We start from the raw sequence: 24,824 nt of genomic DNA, 5'->3' as shown, positions 1-24,824 counted from the left end.
ACATCAAAAAGGATAAAAATTTGAAAGGATAGTTCCATTCCTTTTTTCAAATTTCCCATCAGTGTAAATTATTCCTCATTTTTATTTTCCAGTTTAAAACATGCCAAGCTTCTTTTGTATGTATAAACACACATTGTTCCATAAAATTCAGGGTTCATTGGGAGTCCTGGATGATTCCTCTATTTTCTCGTCCATCTATAAAACCATCCTGGTTTGTGTGCTGGTTTGCAACTACAAAAAAGTTCAAGATTATACCAATTCAGTTTTTACCTAAGCTACGCAAAATATAAAGGAATTTGGAAGGGGCACGGGAGGAGGTGACAGTGGCTAGGAAGAAGTGAAGAGTATTTGGTCACCACAACTTGTTAGGAACGCTGCAAATCAAAGCTGTTACTCGGTTAATTATAAAATATTTACCCAGAAGATTTCTATGTATATCTCCACTTCCTATTGCAAGCTGTATAAAAAAGTAACTGAGCGAAGAACAGATTTCTAGGAGAGAATTATTTGTGCAGAACATGTCTTTTTGCCAGTCTACACTGTCCACAATCCTGCTGTCACTGCTATGACAAGGAAAATCAAACCCCACACTTTAGGGTATTCCAGATGAACACCTGGAAGGTTTCAGCTTCCTTGCCAAGCTGATAGCGAGGTGTCTGGCAGGCCTGGATAGCACCTGACTTCCAAGCAGCTAAATGATTTGGTACATGCAAAAGAGAGAAAATTACAATGGAAGAATAATCCATTAATAATTAAAATTACAACAGAAGAATAATCCAGTACTAATCAACCAACTACAGGCCGTCAAGAATGCCTGGTTTTACGATGAAGTAAAACTAGACTGGATTGCAGGTTCTGTGAAACCGGCATTTTCTTAATTTTTCTATACTGCTGAGCATAAGGGTGCTTTTGGCATCCACTGGAATATGAATAAGCAACTGTATAAAAATATCTCCCTGGAGTAAAATTTATCCTCTTGGTAACCAAGCAGCAGCTCACGTTGGTGGTCTATCACCACAGCCTGGTGTTTTTAAAGAGATGTTGTGAGGCTCTTTTAGGAGAATTTACAGGATAACAGCTCAGCACAGGGCAGCAAAAGAATCCCTTCAACGCACACAACTGCCTTAGAATGGCAATTTTCTTCAACATATATCTGCCTTGGATTCACACCTTTTGATGTTACTTTGCTTCTGAAAACAGCTCATATTGCAAATGGAGCACCTTGCTGCTGTGGCAATAGCTACTCTAGAAAAAACATCTGAATTTCACAGTATGTCAGTTAATATTGGATACAGTCTACAGCATCATTAGGAAAACAAACAAACAAAAACCGACAAGACAGATCTCTAAATTTCAAGTAGCCCTTCATCAGGAAATAAATCCTACAGCTATTCAGTACTTAACTCTGCAGAAAGGTGATGTGATAATTTTAGGGAAAAAAAAAATCTTAAAAAAGCAGAACAGCGAGTTAGTGCACTTGTAGCCTGTCATTAAGTCAAATGTCTTTACTACTTTGTACTCCTACTTACCGACAACTAAAGGAATCTCTTGGACCGTTTCAGTTAGGGACAGTCCAACTTTCCAAGACAGAAGAGTCATTATAACAGATTTATGTTTCTAAGCCCTTTACCATCAGGCCATCAATCAGAAGGTGAGACATTAAGCTTACCGCAAACATCAGCAGGAACAGCTACATGTAAAATTTATTTATTGTGAGGCCAAAGGACATACGACAACTCAGAAGCAAGGGCCATGAATAATTGACGCGTGCGAGGTTCTTGGAGCCGAAGGCCAGGGCTTTGGCTCCGAGATGCTCCACATCTTCCCGAGCGCTGCCCAGCTGTGAGTCAGCAAATACTGTTCCACTGAGGTACACGAGGACCAGGGTGGGTCTATATTTAAAGTTTAGCATCCTTGAAGCAAAAGCTGGGCCCTTTCTCACTCTCTGCAAGTGGTATTAGATTCTTGTGCAACAGTAATAGTGATACAGAAAGTGAAACTGAAGAAGAGAGGAAGAGTAGACATGGACGAGAATGTGACAATGAAACTGAAACTAAGTGACAGAAAAACAGAGAGAATGAGAGAGAAAAAGGCAAAAGACATTCTGAGAAAAGAGGAATCCTGTTACAATCTGCTCTCCTATTAAGGAAGAAAGTCCTTCCACCAGCTAAACAGCAGGTCCTAAAAATATCTTCCTTGAAACACAGGAGCTTTGGTCTCTGTGGAAACAGAGCTCCATCTGAGGGAGCAGGAGGCCCACATTCAGTGCATGGGTGCGCTCCTGTTCTTCTCCCATGGAGCCCATCGAGGGCAAAACAAGCAGAGCAACATTGCAACGTGGAAACCAGCCTTCAGGAAAAGCAAAGTAAGACGTAATTACAATCATTACCATGGGCATATGTAGAACACTGATTTAATGAGGCGGGGGAGAAATAAAAGAAAAAGAGGCAGGCATGCTTTTTCCCCCAGGGAAGTCAGTTACTGAGAAGCACAAAGCTACTGCCGTTTAAAATGATGTAAGCGCTTCTACTTGCCCTACCCACAAACACTTATCAGGTGGCAAAGTTCTCCAGCCTAGTCTACTCTCAATAACCCCTGAGTAGATTATCTGGATTACGGATTACATTTCTTATGTGTGCAGAAAAAAACCAGCTATCTTCACAAGCAGTACAGCTACCTGCACGCACAGCTTTCCAATTCAGGCCAGGTCAAGCTAAGGCACCAACGCACTCCATGATCAATAGCAATGCACGGTTTTGTTTTCCCCCCACCACCCTGTGTTACTGCCTCAAGTTATACAAGTTAGGCTTACCAGCAATGTTGGTCTCCTTATGAACTACGTGCACAGAAGTTGGCTGTTATGAATACACATCCCAGGTTCTCCTTACTTACTCCTGCACAGAGTAGTAAGAGACCTTGGTGACACCAACAGGTCAGAGGAGGTGGGGAGCATCGCTGACCGAGTATGGTGAAGGAGGATGGGACACAACGACTTCTACTTGTCTGGTTATAGTATGGTTGTGGCTTGGACCACGTCCCTCATCAGTACCCTCATACAACACAGATGAGGGTATCAATTGCCTTTGTACAGTACTTAATGCCTTCTGACTGACAGCGCTATGCACAAACTGTATATTATCATAAAGCATCTTTAATTATGAGCATAAAATACTGATTCCCACCCCCTTCCCCAGGCTTCAGTTTTGAGTGACACAGGTGGAAAGTTTCCCACTGCTATTTTTACTGTCTCCTCACTCAGCAGACAGCACCAGGGCAATGCTGCTGCAGGGCCTGCAGCCGTGTCACACAGCCGAACCTCCGCGATGGTCACAGCTAAAATTACAGCATTCGTGCCAACCTTCAAAGGTGCCAAACGCATATTCCGTAGTGAGGCCAGGTCTTTTTTCAGGCTTACTGAACCAGTGAAGTTAACCACACCTTGTATTTTCAGTTTTGAAGTTTCACGGTATTTGCTGTCCCAATATCCCTTACCTAAACTGGAAAGAATATAGAACAGCACAAAGATGGTAACAGCAACAGATCAGTTTTCAAAATCAGTCACAGCATCTATTTAGACAGAGCATTTTGACTACAGAAACCCCATTTCACAATGCTGTCAAGACCTGTTTAACCACCACGGAACTAAGGCAGCTACTGGTGGTCAAGTTCTTGGTTACAACACAGCACATGAAGAGAAATAGTCAGGAAAATCAGGGTCACTCACTGGTGTGTTCTTGCAAGGAGGTCGAGCTTGAAACTGTGTGCATCCCTCTCAAAGGAAACACCACAACAAAATAATTCCATCTCAAGACACAAAGAAAATCCAGCACACATCAGGAGCAACAAAACCATGCCACGGCTGGAGGAAATAGTGATGTCTAGAGTATTGTTACTGGCACATACATGTTATAATGAGATTATACATACTAGCACATACAAGTTATAATAAGATCTTCATGGGCTATTCAAGTCTGTTTATAGAAGTCCCTTTGTCACAACATACTATGTGTTCCCTTTTCAGAATGCATTATCTCTAAACTTTACAATCCAGAGAAATTTAGATCAGTTGTTAAGAAACAGGGACAGATTCTTCTACAGCATCCTTATACTCTTCTGCAAGACGTGCATCTACGTTTTCAGAAATAAGTGGCTATTGAATCCAGTCTGAATCTAAAAAGCTAATTTTGTGGGTAGAAAAGAAAAACAAAAACGTAAAACCCCCACATGCAGATTGTCTATCTTGAACCAGAGATTATGTTGTAGGATCTTTACGTTTAAAAAACCCAACAAGAGAAGTTTGGGTTATTGCAAGTAATTCACAGTGTCAGAAGAAAACACTCAATTTCACATTGTGCTTCAGCAAGTACCACTTCAGCATGTCAGCCAAAATACCACAGGAATCACAGCAGATTTTCAGTCTAAATGCCAACACTAAATGGAGAGCAAGACATTAGATTAGAGATTTTTGGTGTTAACCATAACATCGACTGTCAAATGAGAAAAATCGGAATTATTTCAAGATTCACAGGAACCCCTGGCACACAGCAAGAGTCCCTGTGCCAGTTTCTCACTCCAGTTTCCTTGAATTCGCACGAACGTGGATCTAAAACTCTTCACTGTTTTACTAAGCACCACAAACACTGACACTGAGTATTTAAATACGTGTTGTCGTCTTCCTCCTCCGCCTCCTTCCTGCCCAAGTCTACAAGCACTATGTGATTCAAGTTCAGGTACAGCAGACTCTCTTTGACTTTACATTTTCATTATAGTAAGAGCCAAAACCAGTTTGCATAGTATTTTGCCTTACGAAGCTGCAAAAAAGACACCAATTTTTTTGGCGTCTATCCCAGCACACTGTCACAGGAGCAGACAAGTAATTCCCCAAATGTGTTCACACTCAAAATAATTCCAATGGCTGCCAGAGAAATTTAATCAAGGATTCTGCCACAGTTTTATATCACTATTATTTTACTGCTACACCAGATAGTCATTGTGCTAATCAATACAGGCTAATACTGGAGTTACAGAATGAACTTATGACACTTGAAAATGACGTCTTAAAGGTTATTTTGGAGGTTTGTTATTTGCAGACACCACACTACAGCCTTGCTGGACTATATGACTGTAGTGCTAATCCAGCGATGTACCAGCTCTTCTTTTCAAATAAATAAATGGATTGAGTAGAAACAACTTCCAGGCACTTCTTAGAATGATCATTTACACTGCAGTAACTTAATTATACTGAAGCATGCATCACCACAACCGCTTCTTGATTACTGTATTGTGATAATCAGTGATCTGTTATCGAGTTTGAACGGTGCTCAAAGTTCAACCAAGTCCTACCATGGATATTAGATAGCACCGGTGAGCTCAAGCACCCGTGATGGAAGCAGGTGATGCACACAGGGCTGAGCAGTGAAGCCACTGCAAGTTTGCCCCGTAAAAGAAACCTATTTCACAGCATTCTTCAGTACAAGCTGTAATGACACATTTAACATTAACTGAATTAGGCTACACTGAGTAGCTTTGGGGTGAAGGTTGGTTGTCTCTTTTATTTTTAATAAAATCCTAGTAATACTAATTCCTCTAAAAAATTGCTCCTTTTTCAAATACGACCTTATATTACGTTGTGTTCATCTGCGTTGAACAAAGGCTCCTGAATGTGTCATGTTTCAAAGCGGGAAACAATTTCCATAACTAAAGTAAACCTGCTCGGGACTCAGAGCAAAACCAAGAACTCTAGAACAGTAAAATCCATCCCCCTCCTTTTTTCCCAGCTTCACCACTACAAGTGAATTCCTTCTCCCCCTTCAACACCCCTTTTCTCGGAGGGTTTCATCCCACACCCCGGCAGCATTTCCACATTCCTGCCTTGCCCCACATATTTCTGAGCCAACTCATCGGCAGCCCAGCCCAGCACCCAGCGGGGAGCCGGTCCCGTCTGCACTCTGGCTGCTGCTCCTCGGAAATCAGCTCTGTCCTCACAACCAGTTATAGCTGAAGATCGTTCGACAAATGCGATCAGACTGCACCTATCCATGCTAATTTTTCAAGCATTTTTAAGAAATAACAATCAAAAGAGAAGTAACTGTAAGAACCCCAAACCAACAGATAGCGCACACCATCACCAAGGAACGAAGACCTCTGCAAACTTCCATTCTGGAAGAAATCTCTTCCAAACTAAGTGAAGAGTAGCAAAATGTTGTGATATCAAAGACATGATATGGGCAAAAGAATGGGCAAAAAATATGCAATCTGTGCTTGAAGATATAGATATATAGATATATATATATATATTTTTTTTAAATGCGCTACAAAGTAAAACTTCACTTGTTTTCTCTTCTAATAAGAACCTCGCTGAATTAACAACATGTCTTTTCACTACCACATTAACCCAGAATACTAAATTTTGGTGCCTGGCTTATGTCAGGTTGCTCATTTGTCTACTATGTGAAGTAACAGTTTTATGTATAAACAACAAACAGATTTGGAACAGTTGCTTCTGCCTGAGTTGGTGGTGTTTGTGTTTCTTTAGTTTGTTTTTGTTTTTCACCCCCTAGATAGCAGGGAATGAGGAAACAGAATTTTGATTGAATGTGCATTGACATTTACATAGGAACTTGCACCACTGGCATGCTGATATAAGAGAACAGAATAACTTTGCCTCTACAATCATTAATTCTTCCATATTGAGTCAAATTTAGCAAGAAGGCCACTGACAAATGAAACCAGATCCAACAAAAATGAGCAATGCTGTGGTTGAGCCTTCTGTCTGAACTCCTCCCTTGATCCTTCCACTACTTGATGGCAAAAGGTGAATAACATTCCAATACTCAGTGTGTGTCCATGCGATGAGAGGGAGCACTTTCCTAAACAAAGTCCTAAATAAACCCCTTTAAATGCTGGGTCCTTTAAATTAGGATCCCCCTAATCACAGCAGCAAATGCAATCCAAAACCAGCGTAAATTGAAACACAAGAAGCTAGTAAGAGTGAAAATAGGAGTTAAACGCATGGATACATTCAAATGTAATACCCACAGCCTCCAACTTTCTTTTCTTTAGCAACCTGAGAAATCAAGTGAGTTCTGAAGCAAGCCCTGTGTCACAAGGCAATGGTTTTGAAGATGCACGTGTGCTCTCTTCATGGTTTCTTGCATCTCCCAAACTGCTTTCTTAGAGCAATCTTCATTTACACCATTTAATCCCAAGACACAACAAGTAGACGGTATACTACAACCAATCTCTCGGTCTAGTTTTTAAAATAGAGCACTGGAGCTACCTTTAACAAAGTATTTTCCATTTAATGGAGATGCTCTGTAGCAAATAAGCATGGAATACAGAAGTCTTAAGCTTTATTTATCAAAGACAGGAAACCTTTACTGCCTGCAAAGAACCATCTTCATTCACCACAGCATCAATAATTCACAAAAACTCAGGCAGCTACATTCTATTATACACTCTTTACTGTAACCGGTGTACAAAATCTATATAGCCAGTCTCTGAGGCACATTTAAATAACCTGAGAAAGCAGAGAAAATCCTGTTACTTTCACAGAGAAGCTCAGTCCATAGTATCTTCTGGAGTGAGGAATTAATTCTCTTCACCCCCAGCTTCTCTCACATCTCTGTCCTGCTGCAGTATTTTCATTTCAGCTGCACACATCCTACTTTATGTTTTATAATACAGCAGAGCTAAGGCAGATGAGCACATTCCTCATAACATTTAACAACGTATTAGAATTCTGAGAATCCTTTTACTGTTGCAAAAAGCCTTTACTTTCCCTTTGATATTGTACACTCAAAATCTGAAAGAAGAAATAAACTACTGCCTGAAATTGCACTCCTAAAAGTGTTGCTACGAAGAACCAGAAAGATTTGATGATATCCATGTACCTAAGCACAAAATCTTTTTATGTAAAGACTTCAGGTAAAACAAGTATGTGTCAACTCATGCAGAAGCTGTGCTCTGATTCACTAGGAAACCTTCAAAACAACCCAAGTGCAAATATTAACACTGGTTATGCAGTCCCACAAGTTTTGTGCTTTCACAGCTGTTTCTTAGAATCCAGTTACTTCCAAACTGGAGAGGTTTGCCTTGTTCCTGAGGCTGAAAACTCACAGCGAGCCAATGCATTCTGGCCCCGCTCCCAAGCCCATCACACAACCCTCCTCACCACCCTTGGCTCAGCGCTGGGGGACTGAGGGTTTACGGGTCTGGAGGAAGAAATCTTGCTGCTCTCCAACAGTTCTCAAAGCTTCTTCTGTTCAGAAGCACTGCTTTATTCTTTCAGTACTCCCATCTGTTTACTGGAGCATCCCTGACACCTCAAGCTTGAGCATTGCTCTTATCCTGACTCCGCTTTACATCAAGCACCAAATTAACTTTGTGATGTATTTGTCTTACCTCTACATACCTACAGCATCATGTAATAATAGTTTAAGGCCATCCGGGTGCAGCATGAATTGCCATGAGCTGCAGACTTCAGCCTCTGGGATTACTTATCTGAGAAGGAGAGAGTGGCTTTTGACCCAGCTGCTGCCTGCACCCACCGCCAATATCCCCCCCTTTCACCAGGTACAGCTCAGCTGCTCACAAAACACAGAATAATTGCTGAAGTGCACAAATCAGAACAGTCAAGACAAAAAAAAATGGCACCAGTTCAGTTTTCTTTATATCAGGATGTAGTTTCTGAAAATAGTCATCAGTGAATAAGCATATAATGAAACAAGACTAACACTAAACTGTAATCAAACTTCACCTAAAATTTCACACTTTTAGGTTTGCACAGCTGGTTAGCTATACGCACTATAACTTAACAAAAAAGGTATTCCCAACCTAAGGATCTTAAACCAAAAGTATACATAAATTCTGCTGAAGGCAATTGTCTAGATGCTCTAGAAGTGAATGGTTTCCTGAACTGGGATGAATCCATTGGAGACTCATATTAGGAAGGATAAATGGAGGGGGGAAAAAAGAAAATCAAAGCAGACCACTCAAAACCTTTGATATCCTATAGGGCTTGGCCCTGGAACTACTCAGTTAATTAATCCCATCACTGATTTAACTCAACTGACTTCTTAACATTTTCTTTTGCGTGTGGAGGTTTTTTTGTAGTTTGCTTTGGCGGGAATTTTTGCATTCTTGCCTTTTTCTTGCATTCTCCTCTACCTATGTTACTGTAAGTCTGTTTACATTTCCATCTCTAAAAGCTATTTTATCAACAGGTTTTACAAAGAAGCTCACATTTCCAAAGATTAACAGCATTAAATGACTAGTTTTTCTGTGATTCCTCGATAAGCCATTAAACGTGTAATACGTGGCACTGATAAGCATTTTCCTCACGTCACTTAAAGACAATCATAACTATATCCAGAAAAACAAGCTGATAAAAAAAGATTCAAGTATTAATCCCATAATTCTAACAGAGGAGAACAAAGAAAAAGTTGAGCAGTCTCAGGAAGTAGCAGGTGCTTGTATCCAAAATTCTATTACAGCAGACCAAGTTAAAGCCATTTTCACACCGTTCTTCAAAGATCCCTGGGAATCTGAACTCAATCTCTCCCACAGAACATCAGAGTCCAAGAGGATTACATGGCAGCTGGAATGGATAAGGTTTTGCAAGTGTGCAAGCAGACAAACTGGAAATATCATTTCTTCCCATTCAGAAGCCTCAGTTTAGCTCCAGCAGTGATTTGAGAGTCTCTGACAGAAAGGTGATGAGAAGGCAGAAAGGACAAGAACGGCAGAGAGGTCCTGATATGAAAATGATTAGTTCCCAATGAACTGGCCTAATATTCCCAAAAAGAACCAACTGCAGATGAATGCATCTGTCCTCAGTATATTAATATTTTATCAGCCAGCATTATATGAAGATGAGTCAGCAGGCAGTATATACTTATCCCTTATATAGTTATGCTAATATGCTCAAGCACTGCAGAAAGCAAACAAAGTTATTAACCACGACGGGGGCTTCTCTCGAAGATCTGCAATGTCTCTGAAGCGCTCTATGCAGAAGCCAAGTGAAGTGTCATGGCTTGCATTACCCAGGAGATCACATATTCTGCTTGTATAGTCCTCCCTCATTCTCAGGAAATACTTCATGTTTCTTCGAGTTACACTAACCATTTCCACAGATTTAAAGAAGGCGGTATCTTCTTTTGATTTAAAAATCAAAACAATCAGCACGTCCTCAGCACTGACACGTCTTGTGAATCATAAATAGGAAAAAAAGCTACTTTGGAAAAGTGACACTGTAACCTCTATTTTTCCCCCATCCCCAGATAAGCGGAGAAAACACCATTTTTGAAATTGCTCCAAACACTGAGCTTTATTACAGCATGGATCTGTATGCACTTCAGCATCTCCTTTCAAAGAAGTGGCAAATTCACAGCCTCACAGAGGAACATTACTCTCCCAATGAGTCTCTTGCCTAATCTCAATTATTCATTTTCTGCTAGATTCGTTAAATATTCTAACAAACACCAAGAGTGATAACTGCCAAATAGAAGACAGTCATTTCATGAAAGCAATCTATTACCAGAAAAGATTTGTCCATCATCTTTTCAGAAACAAGAAAACCTCAGTGTTCTTTTCTGTCCTCACCGTTTTTATACCAGCAGTCTGACTTTTAAATCATATTCAATTCCTCTCTTCCTAAGCACCCTTATGTTCTATTCTTGTCAATCAGAGATGGGCTGACTTGAGTCTACCAGGATTAAGGAGCTGTTGCTCCACAAAATCTATACATTATCAAGCCAATATTTAAACCTGCACTGTTTTACACTTCGTTTTCCTCTTGTGCATGTTCCTTTAATTAACTTTTAGCACACTGAACATTCGAGCTCCAGTAACAGTCAATATAAAAATAATTAAAAAAATATATAGCTATTGACCAGGATTAACAACAGAAAATGTTCTAAAACAGCAGATCGTAGATAACTAGTCCAGAGCTTAAAAATCAAATTCCCTAGCCAAAGCCCCTATCATCACAAACCCAGGGACCAAATCCCTTCTCCTTTTTCCCAGTAAATTCTACTTAGAACTGTTAACAATAAAACCTAGCACAAAGTTTCTCCTTTGTGCTTCTCCTGTTGAGTTGAAGTGCTCATGAAACCTGCTTTGTGCTCTCCAGGAACGTGAAAAGATAGCAGAACGAAATAATTTCTTACAGAAACAGATATCTGCATTTAATTACATGCAGAAACATCAGTAAATGTTACCTACTCTAAAGTAACAAACGTTAATCTAAGAAACAGGAATGGTACTTCAGCGCGTTTAGAAAAGTATTAACTTCCTCATAACTTTCTTAAACTCACATCAGAAAATTCAGTCCTGAAACCAGGTCATATACACTTGCTCAGCTTATCCAGCTGTCTTATCTGGCATCCCCTGAGCATCTATGAAGTAAAAGCCATTTTGCCCAGATTGTACAAATCAGGAGGTTTGAGCGTTGGTCACAGCGCACACTTTGTTTTCTGCCAGCACCTCTAGTTAATGGGGCCAATTGCTTTTGTAGTCTTTTTGGTGAAAGATTTCTTGGTAGCCAACTTTTCCCGCTCAAAACAGGATGCTCGCCAGTTAGGAGTCAGCTACTCCACACGTAGCAGTGATACCCAGCAGTGGCTCATGGACAACTGCTAATGCAATCACTTAAGCATATTGTTTCAGTCGATGTTGAACTAGTAGAAACTATCCTGTAGATGCATCTTGGAAAAACAGAAAAGAAAAATGAAAGAGAAAAGAGAAGCAGCTTCCTGGACCATGACGTTATTCATCGTCCTGTTTGCTTTATCTGTGATGCAGTCCTTGTAAAGCACTTTATTGTGGTATTGCTACAGAACAACTGGTTATGCAGGAAAAAAATCTCAGTAATTGCAGTGCAGGCCACACCGGCACTGAACTGCTACCAATAAACCAGTACGGCATAAACAAGGCTCGTGATGCTGGAGATTCTATTTTTGAAATAACAGATAACAGTGCTTGGAAAAGTAGGTGTATTAATGTCTACATTATGGCCAAATGCCAATTTGGATAGTAACATTTCAGCTACGGAGGTTTTCTTCATTTCACCGTTTCATGACACATGCGCTTTTAGTTATAAGCTACTGCTGTTTTCTCCTCCAATGCATATTTTTCATACTTAGCTCTCCACATAGGTACATCTTACAAATGAGCAGTGTTTCCCTTTCTCCTAATATCACAAAGCTTCCAAGACAGAGGCAAAATATAAATATTTAATGAGAATTTGAAAAAATATTTAAGGAAGAAGCCTGGTCAGTTCTACAGGGAAGAGCAGGAAGGAACAAAGTTCACATCAGAAGCACATGGGAATAGCGGAAGGAAGAAAACCAGTAAGAAACGGCAAACAGTGCTTGCTGAATTGAGTTGTCCTCTCCCCCCTTAAAATCTCATTAATAAGATTAGAATCACTTTGGTTGGGAAAGACCTTTAAGATCATCGAATACAAATTAGCCAAATTTAATCTAACATTCCTTCCTTTATTCTGAATTAACACTCGCTTCATAATAATAAAAAGAAAAATATAAAATTGCTGTGAATGTCCAAGCAAAGAGTAATAATCTTCAGTTCAGTTTCTGCTGCTGAAACACAACAAGTATAGAGCTACATTCACATTAAAAACATCCAGGATCCTTAGGTTTAACTTTCCTCATTATGAACATTATTGAAGTGGATTTTTGGATGGAAAAGGTAATTTCGTATAATAATTGGAAAGTGTCAGATCTTATTTGTATCAATAGTGTCTGTTCAATGCTCTACACAAAACTGTCTACAGATCTTAGATGAGCTTTGACAGAGGGACATCCCATTTGGAAGGGTGGTATATTTGGCGCCAGCTCACATGGTCCCAGCAGAATAATAAAGGATATAAAAGAATTCAATAAACCAAGGAGAATTTACAACCTCCACACCCTCTACAAAACTGGGTGGACATTAAGGTTTTATGACTATCTTATCTTTTACATCAAGAATTCAGATCCAAGTTGAATTCAAGTACATTGCCATCTTCATTCTTTGTTAAAGCAAATACACTTTACAATAATTCCTTTTTAAAAAAAACAACTATATTTGTGCCTGGATTCCTCCGCAGACAGCAGTTTCTGCATTATCTGATTGATTTTTAGTACAAATTTCAAAAAACAACGTTTTGTTATGCACAGGGAGCTTTACAGGTGAACATGACATTACATGAATAAATAGCAAGAGCTCAGAGGAGAGGGCAGAGAATTTCTGCACCAGAGAAGTTTGAAAGATGGCAGAGATTCAGATATTGAGGTTCACTGGTCAGGCTTAAGGCTAAAACACCACTCGATGCCTTGAACTACTGTACTAACACCTGAAAAGGTGCTTCTTGCATCAGAAAGAGATGCCTGTGATGTCTGCCAAGTCACAGTGTAATTATTAACCAGTGTGAGGCAAAGGTTACATATTCATCAACTAGTAGGCATAAAAATAGCAAAACTGCAGCTGAAACACTGCTCCACCTCTTCCTACAGCTCTGGTACAGTTGGTTAAACTTGATAAGATGTTCATACCCACACTGAAACACTTTTTCTGTAGTATTAAGACATATTAAAAACATGCTTTACTAGAAAAATAGACAAACTTTTTACAGTAGGGAACAACAAAAGTATTACGAAGAAAGTACATAATGCAAATTAATATACAAGTTGAAGTACATTCCAGTCTCAGGGGAAAGAGGAGACTGACTGGCTCTTGACCAGGGGCCTCAAGGTAAGAATTGTCCAGGGAACACCTCCAAAATCAACATTATACCAAATTAGCTACTTCAATTTTAAAAAAATAAATCACAATGACACACCAAAATATACACACACTTCAGTGAGAAATTAACCTATAGAGAACAACTAGCATGTTGGAGAAGGCTTGTGTAAATGTGCCCCAGAGAACATGCTTCAAAAACAAGACCATTTTCTTGAAAGATGCCACTTTCCCCGGGCAGTCGTACAGCCAAATGATTTAAATGAATTAATCAGATGTTGGGGAAGACTATAGAGAGATTGAACAAAGATTAAGATCTGTACAGACAAACCAGTCCAATGCTTAAGGCAGCAAGTTAACCACTCAAAACTTCCTTTAAAGTGCAGATGGTTGTACGTACCATTTTGGTAGCAAAACGCTTAACAGAAGTCTACTCCCGTATTACTACCGGCTTCTACTTTGCATGTTATTAAGGCTTGCAGTTTATTGTAGAGCGTAATAGTTAAGACAAAGTGTCTTGTTTAATTTAGTATAAATAGCCATTCAGGTTCATGGAATAATGATAAAATAATCTGAACACTATCTCAGTTTATCTGTACACTGGAAAAAACATAGAGCTGGTTTTGCTTCTTCGCTGATATTGAAGACCATTTCTCAAGTTCTACGAGAACACCCAAAGCAAAGCTAACTAAAAGTCAGCAGAGAGGAGGAATGTCTGGAAAGATCCTATAATCTGAGCAAAATCCTTTCTAGACAATCTTATCTAAAGAGAAACATTTCAAGCCGTACTATTTAAAGGGTGCTTTCCTAAGAAACATGTTGAAGTTGGTCTCAGAATTGTCACTTGTTGGATCTCATCCATTACTCCATAGTTGTTCATTTGCTGCAAACAAAAAGAAGCGGCCATGCCATGTCACGAAGTTAAATTTAACTGCTCTAACATACTGGGATCTTCAGAAATTTGGCAGTGTCCTGTAAAAAAACCTGGTTTTTGAAATATATTCAAGCTATTAGCTGACACCACATGCCTTGAGAGGGGTTATTTGCCAGACACTGATGTATGCAGCTTGTTTCAGCAGCACGCCTTGGTTGATAAACACGGCTCACAAGAGTCAAGGTTCTTAAAGAACATTTCTATATGTAAGCAGGATTTTTTAATCAGGCATGGTAACACAGATGTTCCTAAAAGCACATCCCGAACTGTCTAAACCAACAATTAATTTCAAATTAGCAATTTAAAAAAGCTTTTTCATATTGAACAGAGTACCTAGAAAGAACTGCAAAAAATTGTGTCGATAAATAACATCACAGTCAGGAGAGCATACATGAAGTTTTTCTAAGAAATTTGCAATACCAAATAAAACAGCAGCAGTACTTTGAGATTACCTCTAATTTAAATTTTTCCCCCTGGACTTTGAGGCAAATGTACTAACTTAAAACCTCATCTTCCACATCAACATCACTTATAAACCCACATGGAATTCCCCTCTTTGAAAGCAGAGATTTTACAGATTTATTTTGTTATTGTAGGGATTTTCCCAAAGACATGCACATGTTCATCCAGAGACACAAAACCAAGGGTGAGAAGGTGGGTGGGCACTGAGCCAAATCCCATTGTTTAGCACAATTTTGTGCCTTTGTATTATTTGGTCTCATGGTCAGCAAACCCAACCACAATGTTTAACACCAATAGGAGCACCTTTGTTCTGTAAAGCTAACATAGTGGTTAAAAAAATATTGGATAAAGATATGGATACAGATAATGCCAGTATAACACTGTTGTTATACAACTGGCCTATGTTTGCACCTTTCTGAGATTGCACATGGAGCTGTGCTACCCGCAGACAAACATGCCACAATAACCCATTTTTCTCAAATTAGCCTTTGGAATACAGAACACAAAGATGTTCCTCAGTCCTTAAGCTGACACTGTGCAGTATTCATCCCATTCTACATTCTTAGCCTTCTATTAAAAGCACCTTTATTTCTCCGTGTTCAAACAGATTTTCCCGGGTTTACAATCACACACGTCCATTGCCTACAAAACCTGACACATCAAAAAATCCACACCAATAAAACACTCAGTTTGAGAGCAGAAATGAAATTTAGCATCATCATCAGATATCAGGCTGAGCATGCGAAGATCAGCGTGTGTCATTAATCTAAAAACTGGAAAGCAGGACAGCCAAGACAAAGCAGCAGCAAATGGGTCACTGAAACTGCTTATTCAGTTCACAAGTTACAGTCTCGAGCAATCTCAACTATCCACTGACTCTTATGGACACAAGAGGTTTGCCCACCTATTGTATTTTAGCCCACATACTCTCAAGGTTCTAGAGTTAGACAGAAAAAAATCCTTAATTATTTCTATTTCAGATTAATATAAACAGTCAATATATACTCAAATGAACATGAAAAGACATACAAGAACCACCGGTGTTCAAAAACTGGAAAGATGTGCCTTTCCTAGATTCAAGAAAACACAAGGAACCCCTCATCTTGCACCCAGATAAACACCTTCTATTTCTCTCAAGCACAGTAGCAACTGAAACTCTCTCCTAATCAACACAGAAAGACTTCTGCCCTTTTTAGGGGCTAACTGGCCAAAGCAAGTCCGCATGTGCACAAGCATGTTAGGTACAACATATTCACAGCTTATTTTATGACTCATTTCAACTGCTTCCAATGCACTCTTGTAATTGATTTATATTTGTGAGGGAGGGCAGAAGGGAGTGTTAGTTATTCATTAAAATTATTACCGGCTTTAGGAAAGAAAAACACCAGCTATGTTATTTGTTCATTTAATTTATTAGTGCTACATAACTTCAAGACTGTTGTCATAAAAGCCAACACAGAATGAAACTAAGGAACTAATTTCTTGATGTTTTGCCTAAAAGTGGTTTTGGGGCAGGGTTTAACAGTTACTGCAATCACATTGCCTTCTCCACCAGGCAAATGCTGTATTAAAATGAAATATGAAATTCAGACATACGCTACACAAGTTGGGCTCCAAACAGCTAATTGTTTGGCACCTTATCCTCATCCATCTCCACGTGAGGAAGCATCACAGGAACAAAAATACAGAAAACCAAAAAGAACCTGTTCTCTTCATTCAATATGGAAATATAAATATCCATTTGCTCAAGAAGTGTCAGTTTTCCCCATAAAACCACTTGCTGGCAGATACACTTGTTGCTTGAAATGTGCTCTTACCTATACACACAGCTATCTACAGTCCTGGATGGCACTGCTAATTGTTTTTTTAATTTGTTCTTTTTACTTACGTTCACAAGTAATAAGCTATTGGAAACTTAGCTCAGCACTTAGAAACACTGCAAGATAGCAGAGTAACAAAGGATAAGCGTTGAACTTCAGAGGGATTTTTTGGTTTTGAAGTTGTGATGGACTGGAGACTGACGCCGGCTTCAGAGCAAAAGCACGGAGGTTTACACAGCCCAGCTCATCTTCCCCTTAAGAACAAACCGAGCAAATCCAAGTGCTACCAGCAACATGCACAGGTCACACAGCTGCCCTCAGACAACCAGCAGCTCAATCTCACAAGGTGACACACTATTCAGAGAGAGAACAGGGAGAAGCTGCCTCGTACATTTCACGCAATTTAGCAGCACTAAAAGCAGACAGAAAGCCTTAGTCAGTTCAGCATGGAGGATTTAAACAACATGGTCCTCTAGAAACCTTTATGATGCTCTGATGGTGTTGGGAACCAGGTCCTACCACCTTTGTACGGCAGGTTAAACCCACATCTCCAGTTCAGGCAGCTGAATTTCAGGACTATCTACACCCCAGATAACAAGCATAGTTAGCCAAAGGCTCTTTGGCAGGTTATTTTTCTTCCCAAATAACACTAATTGCAAAATGTTATTGACAGTGAAAAACCTCTTCTTTTAAAAAAAAGCAAGCTTTGATCTTGCAGCCCTGACAGCAATGGGTAAATACTTAACACAACTGCTTCTACTTCAGTGACTAAACCATGAAATAGAACCAAAGCTCAGTAAACATTTTGAATAACTTCAATTACCAGAGCACCTGTTTTAAACAGTTGTTGGTATTTGTCCCTGGGAGGCTCATCTGAATTAATCTCTGCTCACTGCACAGACAACAGGAGACTCTTCCATATGTTTCTATTTTTGAGCAAAGTTGTATGCAGTTTTTCTTGACGTATTGACTACAGCAGGTAGAATAAGTTCAGTTTTAGAGTTTAAACAATCCTTTGCAGACACCACATCAACGTTATTAAAAAACTGGGAGTGGGAAATAGCCCAAAGTCGATGACAGAAAAAAAACCCTACCAGGTGACGCACCATGAACAAGGGAACCCTGTAACTCCGGGACTATTTATAGTGACTCTGCCAAGCACTGCCCATGTCAGGAATTTAGTTGGTATCTTTTTATTGAAATCTCCAAGCATTCAATCCAAAGAACTCAGGTTAGACCACGCACAGAAACACAGCGTCAGTAAAAGAAGTTTCTCTTGCAAAGAAAATTAAAGTAGAAATTAACTATTTCTATGAATCAAGGTAAAAGCCCCTGAAGCTATTTTTCACCTAGAAATCTGTAACCACTTCAGCAAATCAGAATAGAGACAAACTAAACTGACACAACCTCAGAAGATTAGTTATCACTCCAGCCTAATCCAATTAGGTGGGTTTCCTAATTTTACTCAAATGAAAATGGTAACACTTTTCCATCAACTCCTGCAGAGGAAACAGCAATAAGAGGATACTGATAATCAGCACCACAAATAATAACATTCTCATATAATAAAAGGTTTGGTGTTGGGGGTTTTCAACATTAAATTTAAGGGAAAAGTGTAACAACTATTTAAACAGTCTCAACTATCTGCTATCCATTGATCAAAAGCCCTTTAATTTTAATATAGCATTTCACAATTCAATTACTTTCATCATATTTACTAAGAAGCTTAATGAAAAACAGAAGTGATCTAATGCTCTCCTATGAACTTAATGACAAACTCAAATGTACGTATTTTGAGAATGAAGGATTTAAACATCACAATATCTATCATTTATCAAAAGCTGAAATAGAAACAGAAGACACTAGTTGATATTGTGCACCATGAAAAACATCAAGCTGTATGTTGTTAAATGCAACAGGAACAGATCTTCCAACCTATTTATCAACATTTCTTCACCTCTTTCAATATCTATAAGATGGACTAATAGGTTCTCCTCTTTGAAACTCTGCTACAGAAGCAATGAGCAGGGCAGCAGTAACTTCTTTCATTTGACTGGGATTTTAAAACATTTCACAAGTCTTCTCCACATTTTTAGAGAACATACAAATCTATTTTAATATAAATAGCACATCATCAACAATGCAGCCATGGTTTTGTGCTTAAGCACTGTATCCAAACCCTATGTGTGTATCCTGTTTACAAGTACTGTACATTGTCTTAATGTAAAAGTGTTAGAAAGTTTAACCTTCCCATGTGGAATTCAGGAAAGGGGGGGAGGATGACAATCAAGGCCTTCTGTGCAGATGTTGTACTAAGTCAATCAGATATTCAGATTAGAGTTAATCACATCTCAATAAAAAGCAGAAACTTAAAACCATATGGGCCGTGAGAGAAGACAGAGTCTGATACAGCTTCTGTTCAATATGGTTCTGGAACAAACAGAACAGAAACAGACCAACCTGCCTAAAACGAAACACCCACAAAAAAATGGCATCTGAAGCAACGAAACAGAAGATTCTTTTTGAGAAATATTTAGACACCAGATGGAAAACTGTTAATCAAGTGGAAATAAATACATATAAAAGCCCAAATTAATTACCTATTAATACTTGATATTGGAACTAGAGCAACCAATGCTACAGTTAGACCTCTGAAGGAACACCTATAAAAACTCATTTCAAGGGAATAAAATATGTCAACATCTTTACCTGGGCTGAAAGACAGTTAGCATTCAAACTTAATAACTAGTAAAATTACCTTTTAAGAGTATACTTATTCATGAGGAGAGATATTAATTTGGTTAGAATTAAGGAAAATAGGTTACTCTTTACAAAGATTAAAAGAACTGAGAATAGTTGACACTGGTTCTCCAAAGACAGGTTGATAACCGAAATTGACCAAAAAACTTGATTATTTCGTTTTTCATCCACTACCTGCAAGATAGTTTTATAATAATTTGTTGCATAAGGTTTGATACCTAAAGGTGTATGTGATAGCAAGACCCTCATTTCAGTATCTTGAAAAAATACAGTCAAAATTTGCAGCCATGTTTGCGACCACAGTCAGCACACCATCATTTCTACAATTTGTCCACAGCCTGTTTTGACCAACTATAGGGTTAATTCCCACCTTACTCCGGGCAACTTTCAAAATACACTGATAAATTAATATTTGCTAAGTATCAGTGGTATTTCATAGACACAATTGGAGAAAAAAATAACAATAATAACCTCAGACTTCCAACATTTTAACAATTCCTTTCTGGTGCCAGGTGGAACATGTGGTGGATTCAGAAGAGCAACAGCTTCCCACAGACTAAATGCTTTCGATGGCATAGTGAACCTCTCCTATTTTAAGACTTCACATTACAGTACACCACCATGTGACTACAGGACAAATGTTAGGAATTTGCATTAAGAATGAAAGAATATACAAACCCTTGGAAGCTACCAACGAACTGCTGCAGCAGAAGTGGTATAATATGACATTTTACCTCAAGAAGAGGACTTGTATTTTTTACAGTAGAGTATTTCACTTGATTGTGAGCCACTTGGACTTAGCAAAAAGTGATAAGAAACCATCAGCCTTGTAAAGTTTACACAACTGCTTATAGAACTCATCATCAGAATGACTATTGTTTTGGCTCATATGTTTTATGAAGACAGTTATCTATTAACAGACAGAATTAACTTAATTTTTTAAAGTTCATATTTTACAGTAACTGATTTCTTTACTGGGCACCTAAAATACTGTAATATTTCTTCTGGTTCCTGGAAATCTAACCAATGATAACACAACTTCTCTAACAGTGCTCTCAAGGTAACATTAAGACACGGGACTCACGAAAATGGCAGACTTAAGAGTTGGGAAATTTCAACCCCTCAACTGAAGGAGGAAGGTTGACCCTAGACCTTGTACAAACTACAGAAAGGACTCCAATATAAAACCATAAACTTCCTCTAGTAACACTTTAATAGAAAGAGCTCAATTCTCTCAGAGCAATCCAGGCATGTGCTGGCATCAACAGGATTCTCCAAAAACTTAAGTGACGGAAGCTGTTATTTCTGGATCCATGTAGATCTTCAACACGTGCTAAATGCCTGTTGAGGAACACTTCCAGGCAGATGTGAAAGCACTTTTTTGGAGCTCTACAAGGCTTTCATGAAAAAATATCATCCAACTAAACATTAAGTAAAACAGAGAAACCAGTAACTGAAGGACAAGCATTAACTAGGCTTGGCTTAGACACAGCACTTTTCCTCCCTTAAACCTTATTTACATAATCCATATGCATAACAGTGGCATTTAGTAATTTACTGTGCATACAACATGTCAAAATCATTTCTTTACATAAAACCACATTCTTTAGAGTCAAGCAATTATTTTTTTGAGAGTGTACCCTGGAAACCAAACCCAGAATCTGGTTTACTCACCGAACAGTCAGAACACGTGCTATGAAAGAGTAGTTTCCCCCTAAACCTTCCTCCCTCATGCTCTTAACCTGACTTGGGCAGGTCACTGTCAAAAGCCGTTTGGACTCCTCAACTGATCAATCCCCAGATCCTTGAAAAGCCAATTATCTAAATTAGAAACAACTCTTGTCACTATTTCTGAAGCTGGTGCATATCCCCAAGATAGACATTAAATACTCAACCCCAGAGCCAAGAAAAGAAAACGTTCAACATTCTTGTCTCTTGCCGTGCTGCAACAATTTAAGCTTTTTAAAGCTCTCTCTTTCAGGATATGTTCTGTGAGGTCCTACTTTAAGAACCACTTATGCAACAGCAAAAGGAGCTCATTGTTTCTGTGGACAGAAGAAGCAACAGAGGCCCTGGGATGGCAACCAGTTGTAGCAAGGACCCAGAGGCAGCAGCTCTCCTCAGGATTGCCTAGAAGCCAAGGGCTCCCTGTTCCTACTGGCCAAATTCAGTCAAATCTTTGGCTCACCGGGGCTACCTCTAAGCATAGACAGTGGTTGGCCAGTCTCAAACACTAGGGTGTTTTGCATTCTGCAAGCTCAAACTGCAAACAGTACAATATGGAGATTTTCAGTGGTGAAGCAATGGCTAACATACAATAGAGATAAATAAACCCCTAAATCTAGAAAAAGGCCAAGAATGAGGGTTTGTGCATCACAGAATGGTTTGTGTTGGAAGGGAAAGATCGTCGAGTTCCAATCCCCATGCCATGGGCAGGAACATGTTCCACTAGACCAGGTTGCTGAAAGTCCCTCCTTTTAACAAACGAAGCCATCCAGCAAATCATGTTGTAGCTGTTGATGCAACATTTGGTGAGGCCATTGAAATAACTCAAACCATCTACAAACCCTTCCCCTACACCTCTCAGCAGGTTAATTGTGCAGACACCGGACTTACTAGGATTAAATAGAGATACAGAAATACCTTGTCCCCAGTATCCATTTACCTTGTCCTGAGGGCCTGCCAGGCTGCATCAATGTCTGCGTACAGGTTTTTCTCAGAGGGCTTGCCGGTGCTCACCCCATAGCCAGAGTAGTCATAAGAGAAGACGTTGCAGTTGATGCGGGAGCCAAGGCCAATATAGAAGCTGCACATCTGGCCCAGGTCCACGGCGTTACCATGCGAGAAGAGCAGGGTGTACCGCCCAGTGGGGGCACAACGTACGAACATGCAGCCCAGCCTGTTATCTCGAGCCGTGCGGGAGAAGAACACTTCCACAGCATCCAGTTCCCGCTGCGAATACTGCCAGTCCGCCCGCTCGCTCAGGTGCAGACTGCAGGTGCCTGATCCCGTCGGGGTCCCTGCCCCGGCCGCCGCCCCGGCCTCCTGCTGCTGCTCGGGCTGCAGCACGGTGTAGGTGGGCTCCGGGGGCAGGAAGGCCAGCTTGGCAGCAATGCGGCTGGGGCAAGGTGGGCAGCAGAAGAGCCAGCAGAGCTCGCCCAGAGAGAAACCGTTCATTCTGGGCCCTTGTTCTGGCATCAGAGACACTGGAGAAAAACTAACCTATGCTGGAAAGAAGTCAAACCAAAAGCAGCCCAGAGCCCTCCTCCAACGCGACCTGCGCACCTTCCTGCGAGGCTGCCAGCTGCCCTCCCACAACGCAAACAACGACAGCCTTGGAGGAACTACAGTCCAGCAAAAATAGTGCAGCCCTTCACAGCCTGAAAACGTGCTTATAGCAAAAAAAAACACACAACCCCACAAAATACAAATGGAGTACGAGCAGCCCTTAAAAATCCCACAACTAATGCTACAGTAAACGCGACCCTCTAAAGCACCACCCTAGATCCCCTCAAAGAAAATAAATCTCACGTACATGCACACATTTATAAAATAAATCCCCCCATGCTCGGGCTCAGTACCTCGCTCCAGAACCACAAGCAGCCGCCCCCCGCGCCCGAGCCGGCCCAGCCGGGAACATGCAGCCACGGGCCCTTCCCACCCAGCACCGCTCGCGGCCCCGGCGCCTGCCCGGCTCCACCCGCCACAGCCCCGCGGTCCCCGCAAGGCAGCAAGGGGGCCCTCAGCGCTACCGCCCCCGGCCCAGGCAGCGTCCGAGCGGCGGAGAAGGAGGAGGGGAAGGGGAAGGCAAGGTCGAGGCTCAGCCGCGCGTCGCCGCGGGCAGGGCCATGCCGGCTGCAGCGCGCAGTCAGGAGCAGGCAGCGGCCATGTCCCGGCGCCCTCCCCTCCTCGCGAGCCGCACCGCTTCCGGGTTACGGGCGCGGAGCGGGGCCGCCAGCCGCAGGTGCCGGCGGGTGAGGAGGCGGGTGAGGAGGCGGGTGCCCAGCGCTGCCCGCAGCGCCCGCCGCGGCTCGCGGCCGCCCCCTAGGCCCTGCGCCGGGCGCCCAGCAGGTGCGCGGGGAGGGGAGGGGCGGGAGAGAAGCGAGAGCCCGTGAAAAGAGCCGGGACACAACTACCCGCGCGGGGAGCGCGCCGCCTGGCCCTTTAAGGGAGCCCCCCGCCGCGGTCACGTGCGGCAGGAGCGTTCGCGCCCCACTCCCCGGCCGCCAAGCTCTGGCGCATGCGCGGCGGGGCCGGGGGCAGCGCTGAGGGGCGGGCAGGGCGCGGGGGCCATTTCGCGCCACCGGGGGTTCTTTACCCTCCCGGCGTTCGGTGCCCGGGCCGCCCTGACCTCCCGCAGCGTCTGGGACCCTCCGCGCTGCTCCCGAGCCCTCCAGCTCCGGCGCGCTCGGGTCACCCTGAGGAAAGGCCGTTCGCTGCTGAGGCCACGTTCACCCCGCGCAGCGCGGCATGGCGGGCCCGGGGCGCCGGGCACGGGCGGCTCTGCTGGTGGCGCCAGCTGGCAAGCAGGAGTTTCACTCCTAGAAAGTTGCCCGTGGAGTCGTGCAGAAACGGGCACAGAGCTGCTCCTCGGCTGGCAGCATCCAGAGGTGCGCTCTCCCGGTGTCAAGTGTGTGTGCATCCCAGAGCTGAAGGCTGTAGGGACCTCTCGATCTGTTAGAACTGGCTGGAATTGGTCAGTGGCTTCAAGAGTTATGACAGAAAAGTCACACGGTGCAATTGCAGAAGCCTCATCGCTTTGGAATATCAGGCTAATTACCCATATCCCAAATAATTCATCGAATAAATTAGCAAAGCAATTAGGGCATATGGCCGAACTCATGAATCACAGGTTACAGCTCAGTGTCTCCCAAGTTATCCACTGGTCCAAAGAGCCGAATGCAAAAGATTGTGTGCAAAAGACAAATGGACATGTTTATTCCGTTACAAATACCAGCTACAACTATACCCTTAAATGGCCAGCACTCTGTGCTTGCTCAAAACAAAACTATAACGTAGCAGCCCAAATGAGAATATAGGGGAAATTATACCTGTGCAGCTGTACTTCCAATTCATGTACATCCAGCCAGTGCCCAGACTTCAGGTAT

General features: G+C 41.4%; 1 protein-coding gene across 1 annotated transcript in view; it reads right to left on the bottom strand.

The window, feature by feature from the left end:
* The window catches only part of ABHD17C (abhydrolase domain containing 17C, depalmitoylase), a 29,635-nt gene extending 5,923 nt beyond the window's left edge, over positions 1-23,712 (bottom strand). Inside the window, exon 1 of the mRNA XM_065847744.2 lies at positions 22,382-23,712. Within this exon, the coding sequence (XP_065703816.1) occupies positions 22,382-22,914 (533 nt within the window). The 5' untranslated portion in view covers positions 22,915-23,712. The remainder of the gene's footprint in view (positions 1-22,381) is intronic.
* Positions 23,713-24,824: the final 1,112 nt, after the last annotated feature.

The sequence above is a fragment of the Patagioenas fasciata genome, chromosome 12 (assembly GCF_037038585.1).
Source record: "Patagioenas fasciata isolate bPatFas1 chromosome 12, bPatFas1.hap1, whole genome shotgun sequence".
NCBI lineage: Eukaryota > Metazoa > Chordata > Aves > Columbiformes > Columbidae > Patagioenas > Patagioenas fasciata.
Note: the sequence above shows the minus strand (reverse complement) of the source record. Positions and strands in the feature narration are given on the sequence as shown.